Genomic DNA, 10,857 nt, shown 5'->3' with positions numbered 1-10,857 from the left:
AAATTAGCCTGGAAATCATGATCAGCCTTGAGATAACAAAACTTTGTTTGTACCTTGACAAGCAGTGAACAGTACCAATTTCACTTTATAAGAAGCTTATTGTTGCAAACCTATAGAACATGTTTGCTTTTTAGTATCTTAGTGTTGTTTTTAAGAAAATGAAGTTGCTCCTGGACCTTGAAACTTAGAATGAATTAAATGACACGTGAATAAATATATATTAATTCTTTTTTTATTAAAGTATCAAAACAAACTTGGGAATAGAAAACAAACTGCTTTTAATGCATTTTAAAGGTTCTCCTGAATAAAGTATACTTTTAGAAAACTCATGCAACATACTGCTCCTGTCTAGCTGTTTAAACATTTTTTTCCTGGGTACAGTCAAATGAACTTGAGTACCATCACTTCTAGAGTAGCGTGCAGGAGCACGCATGCACACACACACATACGAGCAGTAGAAAGCAGCTGTGACTGCACATATAAAGAAATAAAAATAGATTATCTTCTGACAATAGTAGTGGTACCATATTAACATTTGGCATGCTAAGTAAATAACATCAAGCAACAAAAAGCATGACGCCTGCGTCACCAGTGATACGGTTAAAAGCAACCATACAAATTCCCTAAGGGAGACATATGAATTCTGTCATTATATTCTAGTCTCTGTGGTAACACCTTATAACAGTATAGGAGGCAAACAGTTTTGTCTGCTGGTATCTGATGCGCAAAAGGCAAAGCCAAGGTGTACGATACCAGGATGATGCCTCGGTTTTGTATTTCCACATTACAGAAGTCAAATACCGATGAATGTAGTTTGACAAGTTTATTGTAACACACTTCATGTATATCCATTCTCTGATAAACAGCTGGCCCAATTCCCTGTGGAACTTGCCCTCTAAGCCAGGGAAGTAGCAGCAGAGGCTCCAAACTCTGCCCACCAGACATGAATAAAACTCTCACGGAAGTCAATGGAAGCTCCTTCCAACATACAGAAAGACAATGGATTCTCAGGACAGAATCGGATCTTGTATGTCATCTTTGTAATACATTAATTTTGCAGATACATGAAGTACATATCTTTAAAATGTGATATAGGACATTACAATATATCCAGATCTTAAGAAAATGTACTAAGAAGTTCTGTTGCAGAATATAATGATCATATAAGGATCAGGTATGCTATCTGATAGACTCATCTGGGACTTGTAGGGTAAGAAGCTTATGGCTGAGGTATCTTTAATTTTAGCCTTTAGGACAAAAACACAATTTCAACACTGCGTAACTGGTGTAAAATATTATGTACTGTAAGCTCCATTCTTATCGTCTGCTTCACTTAAATTGTGACATTGAGCAGCTAGACACCACTGATGGAGGTACAGAATTTTGGAAGGTATAATCTCTGCACCCAATCGTTCAAGATACTCAGTGCCTCATCTGTGGAAAAGATGAAGGATAAGTGTTTTCAATAGTGGTATCTCAAATACAACTGGTAAAGTTTAGGAATATATAATATTAAACACCAAGAGATAAAAGTAAAAAGACAGCGCAACACGTGTGTTTTCAGTTTTATCTTGCTCGCAGTATTTATTAACTTTACTCGTTACGATATTAGTGATAAATAAGGATAGTATTTTCTTTTACAAAAAATTGTAAGGATATATTTTATAGGATTAAACAATCTGAGAATTTCACAGAAACATCAGAACTTAAACGCTCATAGCTCCAACTGTTTTGTCCAGCAGCTCTTCTACCAGTTCAAAAACATCTACGGTTAGTATTTAATAAAAAATAAAAACAATTATTCACTACATCAAAACTCTTGCCTCCTTTTGATTCTAAGTAACACTTTTGATTGACTGTAGTTGCCACCCAAATGTAAAATAAAAGTAGCTGCAATCACAATTTTTTCCCTCTTAATCACCAGGCAAAAGGAAGTAATCCTGACTGATGCAAAAAGGTTTGTCAAGCTCTTATGCTTATAAGAGCTATCTGCATAAGCAGACCCACTGAAGTCCATGGAACCTCTTCTGTGAGTGAGGGTTAATAGCATGAATTGAGGCTTGTAGGATTAGATCCTAGATGATTTTTCTTTTTAAAAAAAAAAACTTTTCATGATTCATGAGCCTGGGATTCAGTCCTGCAGTTCTTTACTCAAGCAAAACCTGTATCAATATCCCTCCGTAGTTAGTTTCCTCTTTCCAGTAGGTCCTATTCACCAAGTCACCAAGCAGTGGTACAAGCTGCTCTCCAGCAATTCAAGGAAAAATTGTAGTCCCCAAAGGATAGTAGGTGGAGTTCCAGCTCATAAAATACAAACTTAGCTACATGGACATTTTGCAAGAAACATTTCTTTGTCACACCTACTAGGCTTTTCAAATTCAGTCTGAGATGAGTCATTGAAAAAACCCACACAAGTGTTGTGAAAAAAATGACAAAGCTTAGTTGGAACTAAAGGCTTTTTGTGTGTTTGTGTATGTGTGTGTTAGGTTAGAATGCAACATTACGTATCAGTATGTTCTGCCAGAAACCATCCTCCTGGAAACTTCAAAACTTTAAAAATACTCTCGGTCTGCTTTCCCTACCAGCAACAAGGAAAAGTAGTGTCCATCCAGCACAGCTGTCTGTACCATGTGCATCATCGGAAGTCATAGTGTTCTAGCACAAACGTCGTGAGTGCAGATACTGTGTACTAGCAGAGAGCTAAAACTTCTGAAGCTGTTGTCTGTAGCTCCTAGGAACAGCAAGTATGACAGGTGCAAAACCTATATTTGAGGCAGAAGACTCTTCAATTTGATTGAGACCAGATCTTCCAAGAGGAAGAATCGCTGTCAAGCCAAAATGATTCTTTCCGCTTCAGAAAGCGATCTGCCCTTCCTAAAGGCTCTTGACTAATAGAATCCTACACATTATGTCAGATCCTCCGTGGATTCTGGTAGTTGTTAAAAACACTACAAATATTTCCATGTTTGCCATATCACTTAACCTTGTAACGTGCCTTCTTTGATCTGTTGAATAAAAAGATTCCTTTCATCTTCAGGTGTCCTTCCGTTTTGTGCCCGAACTATACAAGTGGGCCTGTGAAGATTTAGCATGTATATCAAATGCTGCTTCTCATTCTTTAGCTCTTCAATCTGGGCTTTTAATTCTGCATTGATAGTTTCCAGCTTTTCTGATTCCTAGTCACAAAGAACACACACAACTATTAGACTGAGTAGTTCAAGTAGTTAACTGCAATGTTTATCTAATAGTTGCAGTCTTCTATTGGTGGGAAAGCATATGGCTAGCAGAGAAAAAAATTGCATGTTCTTAGTGTGCTGTACTGATGAAAACATGCATCCCCCAGTCGATAATAGTCTAAAACCCAGATTGACAGTTACCTTCTTTGACCTTTAGAGAAGTGTAACAGAAGTTGAAAAGCCAAATTCAGTCTTGTATTCACTTACAATGACAGGTATCCAAAGCATTATTGCTATCTCCTGCAAAATTATTCTGAACTTTTTGGGTCAAAAATTGACCCAAAATTATCTGTGCTTCTTATTAACTCCCTGGAACGTCATGTCACATATTCTGTAAACCCATGTTAACATGGGTAAAGATACCCAAGCTAACAACTTAAGGACATAGCTTCCCCCCCCTCCCCCGGATATAGGAACAAAGACAGGCCTGATGCTGCTGTAATAGTTTTATATCATGGCAGAGCAGGTGAAGACACTACTGGGGTCTTAGGACAGAGACTTCAGGGCTAAGCTACTATGCCACTCATTTCATAATGAAGTCAGAGATTACTTGTCAGTGTTTGTAGGCTCTTGGTCTCCACAGTGGATATTATACAAAATGAGATTTTACTTCTTTTTGTGTTCAATGTACACATTCAATTCATATTATCCCCATAGACAAGATTGATCACTGAAACAGTAATCTCTTTTCATTCCTACCATGCCTTCGCTTTTTTCCAGTTTTAACCAGGTTTCATTTAATATATAGCATGTTCATTTTTTTATAACTAATGTTTTGATGGGTTTACAGAGTTTTGGGTGACATTTTTCTGTATTTCCTACTATGACAGTGCCCCTGTGCTGTCTGTTCAGATCCTGGCAGGATGACAGATTAAGAACAATTCAAGCCAGTCACTTACTTTCTGCAAACATTCTGTTTTTTCCTTCTTTTTGTTTCGACACTTTGCAGCAGCAATTTTATTCCTTTCCCTTCTTCGCTTTTTTCTTTCATCCTCTTCAGGAGAAAACTATCCCATAAAAACAGATACACACAATCCGTAAGATGTTGTAAATACTTGACCTGTATTTTGATAACTTCTGCATTTTTAAAAGCAACATGGATAGTGTTGTCAGTGCTCACAACATGAGTTACATAAGGATGCGATTCTGACCTTGCTTGCCACACAGTAAAATGGTAGTAGCTCCATTAGAATTGTCAATAAAAACCTGACTGGAGTTTGGATGGATGTAATCCACGTGATGGCTGATTTTAAATCAATGGTACTCAAAAAACTTGCCAAGCGTCTCCCCAGGCTGACTCCCACACCTCTATCTCTCCTCCATTCCCCAAGGAGGAAAAGGAGCGAAGGGCACGGGGAGCAGAATGGAGGATGTGGCATGAACGGGGCATTGAGAGTGCAGCGAACTAAAGGCAGTGCCGAAAAGAGAATATTAACACACTCCTTCAAGCTTTGTTTTGTTTCCTGTGGAGGCTTAGACCGAGGTGTAGCTATTTCCCTAACTTAAGCTATTTCTCCACTTTATAAGAGAAATGTTTTTCATGGAGACTATTATCTCAAAGTAAAAACCTAGTGTGGACATAGCACGGCCGTGTCTACCTCAGTAGACAGTAGGCCATGTGGGTCCTACTGCACTGTCCTCACTGAAGTAAAGCTGCAGTGACTTATTCCAAGTTCAGCCACAAGTAGGCAGGGAAACCAGATTGCTCTAAGCACTGTAAAACATCGTCCATAATCAAAAATAAAATATCCAACTATAGGTCTCAATGGAAATGAGAAATACCGGAGGGTTTCCCAGAAGCATTTAACAGAAAGCCAAGCAGCAGGCTTAAAAGGATCAAATACGGTGGAGAGGTTGTCTGTAGTTGATATAATTTCTGGTCTTGCCTTGAAATTTTATTAGAGAATTAATCATTCACACTGAAATGCTATTTAAAGACTCATACCTCTGTTTTCATGATTGATGTTTCAATTGGCCTTTCAGAAACTGTCACCGTGTCCAATGTAGAAGACATCCTGTGGGACTGACGCTTATTCTGAATGGCAAATCTCAGTTCCTCTTTCACCAGTGGGGTTAAATTTGTGAAATCATCAAACCCCAGTGACCCTGCAGGGGACAAAGTGGGAACAATTGCGGAGGCGCTGACTTCTAATGCAGATACCTGGCCTGAGTGTTGGACCATCATTTTGCTGAAAGGTAAAAAGAGATAATAATAATAGTCTTTCAACAACTTTAGAAAGGCAAATAATATCTCCTAGAGGTATATTTTATAATGTGAAATAATACTGTATTTCTTGCATTGCTTCAGTCCCCATTCCCCATCTACCCCAATCTCTCATGAGAGTCGAGCAGTTAAGAATTTGGTCACTAGTAAAAACTTCTACTTCAGGTTAACTTCAAGTTGGTATTTAAAAATAATAATAGTATTAGCGTGTCACACAATATCTAGGTCTTTCTGAAACTTAATATGGAGAAAAATTGTGTATATGTATGTATACTTCAAAGTTTTAGACTGGTAATGTGTGGCAAATGAGAACTGAGTGAATAGGAAGAGAAAGAGAAATAAGGAACAAAAATCAGAAAGCAAAGAAATATTATTATTATTTAAATATAATAATAATTAAATATTTATTATAATTATATTTAAATATAATAATAATTTATTATTAGTTAAATTATTATTTAATTTATTATTATTTAAATAAATTTAATAATTTATTATTATTATTTAAATTTATTATATAAATTATTATTATTTAAAGCACAGAAGGAGTTTAAGAGTATCTCCATCCTCAGAGCTCCTCCACCACCACAAAATTCCAGCTTCAAATGGACAGAGCGTAACTTGATCTCAACTACATTTAGGCAAAGCTCAAAGAGTTCTACTAGGAGCTGAAGTCTGCTAACCAAGACAGAATCTGTCACTAAATTATCATGCTCAATTTTACACAGAGTTGTAGATCTGGCTATAAACTCCTGAAAAACAGTTCACAAGAGCCGGCACAAAGGTAAAAGTCTATACACACTCTGGGGCTTCAAAGCACAGGCTGAGTTGGAGAGATTGAGTCATGAAAAACGTGAAGCCATTTGTTTCATTCCTTTGCTCTTGTAAAATCTGAAACTGTCCTCATGTGCCCTCAACAAGAGGCTTGAAATTCTTAAATATTTATGGTCAGATGTCCTGCTGATATAAAACAGCGTGACTGAAGAGACTTCAGGGAAATTATGCAAATGGACACCCATGAAGGAACCTCATTTCTAGTAGTTTTCCTAAGAAAATGAACCTACCCAACAGTGCTCTCTTTCCTCTTTTTAGTCATTCTTACTAATTTTTTAGCCAGTTTTGGAGGGAGAGAGGCCCGCTATGTGCTTTGTGAAAACTGGTGACCCCACTAAGGGAGAAAGAGGCAAAACTCAGCAGTCAGCCATCCTAACATTGTGGGCAACCTAGCTAGCTGATGCACACAGCTCTGCATGACACAAGCTATCTCTCGCCCAGAAGATGTGAGATGAGAGGTCTGGAAGAAAGCTGAGCGTTTTTTTGTGGGTGGCCCAAGGGACAAAAGGTGCAAATCCATAGGAAAACAGATTGTATTACTTCCCTTATTCATAAGGTGACTTGTGTTAAATTGGTTTTACCATGTTGGTTTTCCAGCTTTCTTTGGTGTGTAGTTTTGGGGTTTTTTTAATAGCTGTACGGGTAATTACAGTATGTGTTATCTACTCTTGATTGGGACTGTAATAATTATAGCAAAGTCAATTGTAATTAACTTAGTGCAGGTAAGCAAATAGTTGCCTCAGGGTAGCAGTGTGGGTAAGTTAAATTTCCACATGATCAACCAGAATTGCATAGTTCCCCGTACGCTACTTCTGTAACCCAGCAAGAAATGTTTGGGGTCACGTGCCTTGACAGGAAGATAGATTTTGCTCAGAGATATCTAAAAATACACTGGAAATCCACACTGGTGCAAATGAGGGTAGAATCTGGTTCATTGCTAAGCGAGGTAAATACAAAAATGTGAGGACAGCGAATTGCCAGTTGGTAGAAAATGCCATGTCCAGCTGCAGAGACTTCCTCACTTCTTCCTCACCCAGTCACCACAGAAGAGCTGAAGATTTCCGAGAGTCTGGGGGTGAAATCCTGAACCCAGTGAAATCAAAAGGACTTTTTCTGTTGACCTCAATGGGGCCAGGATTTCACCCATAGTTAGTAAAGATGAGGAAATTATTTGGAACAATTTGCTATTCAGAAAGACCTTGGGAAATTTATGTAATTCTCTTCAGAAAGCCCCTGCTCATGAGTCACATTTAAAGTACTGATATGGTTTAATCCTATAATCTCAGAAAGCTAGCAGTTACTCTTTTCCAACAAGTCAGAAACAGCCCTATAATTTCCAGCAAAAGTCCTCCCAGCATTATTTAGCACTTATCAACATTCAACCATTCAACTCATTTAAACAGGCTAATTCCAGATGACACCAAACCCCTCATCGCTAGCAGAAATTTTAGCTGTTTTCACTGAATGTCAGTCTCCTTGGCTCCCAGTGATGGCTTCATTCAACAAAGTTAATTTTGTATAATTCAGTCAAACCAGGAGTCTTAAATTAACAGTAAAACCGTTTCTCCAGCCTACAAAATAATTAAATGGGCTAATCATTTTCCAGCACCGGTGGTTTATTCAATTATTTTTCAGTTTAGGTGAACTTTCAATTAAGGTCAGCAGCAGCACCAGAGGGAACCAAGAATGTTCATGTTTTAGTAACGTGTCTGAGAAATTGTGTTAATTGTGGATTTCTACTAGTTAGTGCTAAGTGTACCACGGGCACCAACAAAACCCTACTACAATGTCCACAGGTACTCTCATCCGTCTGTCATTAGTATAAAAAAAAGGAATGGGAGGGTGCCCACAGGGAGGAGAAGCACAGAGGGGGAAGTGTCCTTGGCTATAGAAACTTGCTGCTCTCCTGCCTGAACAGCTCACTGACCTTCCAGACATCCTGAAAGGCATCTCTATTTATTCAGACTTTAGGGAAGGGAGGGCCTACCAGGAGGCTGAGGCTTGTGTAAGGATTTCTGCCGTGAGCCGAGTCCCGTTTTGCAGAGCTGTTTGCCACTGGTTTGCTCTCCTGGGGCTCTTTCTTGGGGCAGGGCTTCTGGACAGTGCCTAGTAGGGTAGGCTTCCAGTCTACCACTGAAATTGTGAGGAGCCACCGTGAAACAAATAACAAAAATAATCAGCCTTGTGTCAAATGTAGTCAGTAAGCTGAATAGATTCCCTTTTCATAACAACAAGGCAGATGTTTTCCAATTTCTGAGGAACAAGTCTGCTTTTAGAAATGTTTTACAGGAATGAAAATTAGGTTTTGCTATTGAAAAAAACGCAACAGGTTGCCCTTCCTTTTTCCCCAATTTTTGTACAAATTGTACCTCTGTCCATAAGCCATCAAGAGCACTATCTCATTTTCTCTGGGTTTGTAAAGGCTGGGGAAACTAGAAATAAGAATATCAAGCCTTAAAGTGTGATTACATCTGGGCCTTTCTGATACAATCTCCAGTTACTTTGTTAGGCCATGCACACGGATCTCTGCTCCAGGCTGGTTCGAGTCCTTCTGAAGTTACTGACATTGAAGGCGCTGAACATTTCACAGACCCACACTGGAAAGGCACAGCTTGTTCCCAGTGCGAGTTAATGCTCCATTACTTTATCCTGAGTTTTGGATTTCTCCAAAGAGAACAGCTTTTCTATTAATGGTACCCCGGCTTTTCTATTAATAGTACCCTCCCAATTCAGGTAGATTCAAAGAACTTTATTCGTTTGTTCTCCCCCTACTTTTTGTTTGTTCTTTTGCTGATGATTCTTTCCATCTGCAGTGAACTTTTACATCTCATCTGACAATATTTTAATTTCAGGACATACCTCCTAGCTGTGCATTTCTATTATTTAAGGGTATTCCTGTTTAATATTAATGTTAAAAGTGACTACTTTCAGTCTTTTCTTTTTTGCTTAGCTGCAGATGGCTGACTGTGCCTCTTGGTTTTGTTTCTTCGTATGAATTCCTTTTCCTCTGGTGCTGATGCAATAAACCCCGATAACCATTGAGGTTAATCTTAAACAGCATTAAGAGCAATTACAGTTCACAACCTCTGTGCACGCTGGTTGACCTTAAGCTTTCTGACATCCCACATCATTCCCGAACCATCTTCTGCTGCCTTCCAGCCTCTCAAATGCAGTTATTAGGAGGAAAATTGATTTCCAACAGGAAACTCGTTCTCTGAAACAAGTTTGCTGTTGTGTCACGCCTGACTTGGTTAGGCAACAGTTCAGCAACTGATCTTCTTCGTGTCAGGACACGGGGACAGAAAGAAAAGCGAACGTCCCCGGCTCACACCGGGAGTTCCCGCTCATTTTATGTTTATATAATAGATACGGATACATATATATACACACGGCAGTGGGGGGGTTACTCATCGCCCGGCCAGTCCCGCTACGTCTCCTCAGTCCCTGCCCCCGCGGACCCTCCGGGGTCGCGGTGCCGCCGCCGGCCGCCTCCACCGCCCGGCCGCGCTCCCGCATCCCCGCCGGTCCCGGGGCCGGCGCCGTCCCTCCGCCGAGGCCGCCACCGCGCGGTGCCGAGCGGCGCTGCCGGCCCGGGGAGAGCCGGGGCTCGGCGGGCTCCTTCCCGGCGCTCACATCTGGCGGCAGCCCGGGCAAGGGGGTTCCCCCAGATGCGAGCGCCGGGAGGGAGCCGCCGGCGGCCGGGCGAGGGGCTCGGCGGGGCCGGGGGCTTTCCCGGGGCTCACGGGAGGCGGCGGCAGCGCCGCACCCGACTTCGCTCCGGCGGCGAAACTTTTCCTCGCCGCGGCCCGCGGACCCCCGGCGGGCATCCCTCCGTGGCGGGACAACCTCCCGCGGAGCTCAAGCCCCCCGACCCGCCGGCACGGAGAGTCTCGGCGCCTCCCCTCCCGCTTCCACCTACCTTCCTCCCGCTGCTGCCGTTTCCCCGGTCGGAGGGAAGGGGCTCCGAACCCACCCCGCAGCGCTGCCGTCCCGGTGGCCGTCCCCTCTCCTCCGGGAGAGCAGCTCTCGCCGCTCCCCGCTCCTCTGCCTCTCGCCTCGGTTGCATCACCCCCCTTATATAGCCGAGCGGGCAGCGCTGGTATTTACTCTGGCGGCGAGTCCCGGGCTGATGTCATGCTATTAATAGCCTCCCCGAAAGAGAGGGAGGAGGGAAGCGGAGCCAGTGGCGGTGATGCAAGGCTTCCCCGCCGGCACGGCTCGGCTCGGCTCGGCTCGGCGCGGCGCGGCACGGCGCGATCCGCGCCGTGCCGCGCCGCGCCGAGCCGTGCCGAGCGGCATCGCAGGTCCCCCCGCGGAGGAGCATCCGCGGGCACCCGGACAGACCCCGTCCTCTTCCTTTCCCTTCGGGGTTTTTTTTTGTTTGTTTGTTTTTGGTTTTTTTGTGGGGTTTTTTTTATGAAGAATTAAGGCTCCGGGGGTTTCTTTCTCCGGGCCGTTTTGCTGCTGAGAATAACTCCCAAGTCCCTCTCACGACCAAAAAAAAAAAAAAAAAAAAAAGAAGAAGAAAAGAAAAGTGGAGACTGTGTAGTTTTCGAAAGGACT

The 10,857-nt window shown here is 42.0% G+C and overlaps 1 protein-coding gene across 1 annotated transcript; it reads right to left on the bottom strand.

Annotated features, from left to right (window-relative positions):
• Window positions 1-214: 214 nt before the first annotated feature.
• ATF3 (activating transcription factor 3) lies at window positions 215-10,324 on the bottom strand. Its single transcript, XM_076334536.1, has 4 exons — window positions 10,214-10,324; window positions 5,182-5,425; window positions 4,136-4,243; window positions 215-3,176 (listed from the first exon to the last, which is right to left on the bottom strand). Exons 2-4 carry the CDS (start codon window positions 5,419-5,421, stop codon window positions 2,979-2,981), a joined length of 546 nt encoding a protein of 181 aa, XP_076190651.1. The 5' UTR covers window positions 5,422-5,425; window positions 10,214-10,324; the 3' UTR covers window positions 215-2,978.
• Window positions 10,325-10,857: the final 533 nt, after the last annotated feature.

Source organism: Aptenodytes patagonicus, chromosome 3, assembly GCF_965638725.1.
Source record: "Aptenodytes patagonicus chromosome 3, bAptPat1.pri.cur, whole genome shotgun sequence".
Lineage (NCBI taxonomy): Eukaryota > Metazoa > Chordata > Aves > Sphenisciformes > Spheniscidae > Aptenodytes > Aptenodytes patagonicus.
The sequence above is the reverse complement of the archived record's forward strand: the minus strand, read 5'-3'. Positions and strand labels throughout refer to the sequence as shown.

Bases quoted from the DNA above. Each gene is read 5' to 3' on its own strand.
- ATF3 (XM_076334536.1), bottom strand. From the start codon at position 5,421: ATGATGGTCCAACACTCAGGCCAGGTATCTGCATTAGAAGTCAGCGCC. The intron at 4,244-5,181 runs GTATGAGTCTTT...TTTATGGGATAG, and splicing joins CATCAATCATGAAAACAGAG to TTTTCTCCTGAAGAGGATGA. The intron at 3,177-4,135 runs GTAAGTGACTGG...CTTTGTGACTAG, and splicing joins AAACAGAATGTTTGCAGAAA to GAATCAGAAAAGCTGGAAAC.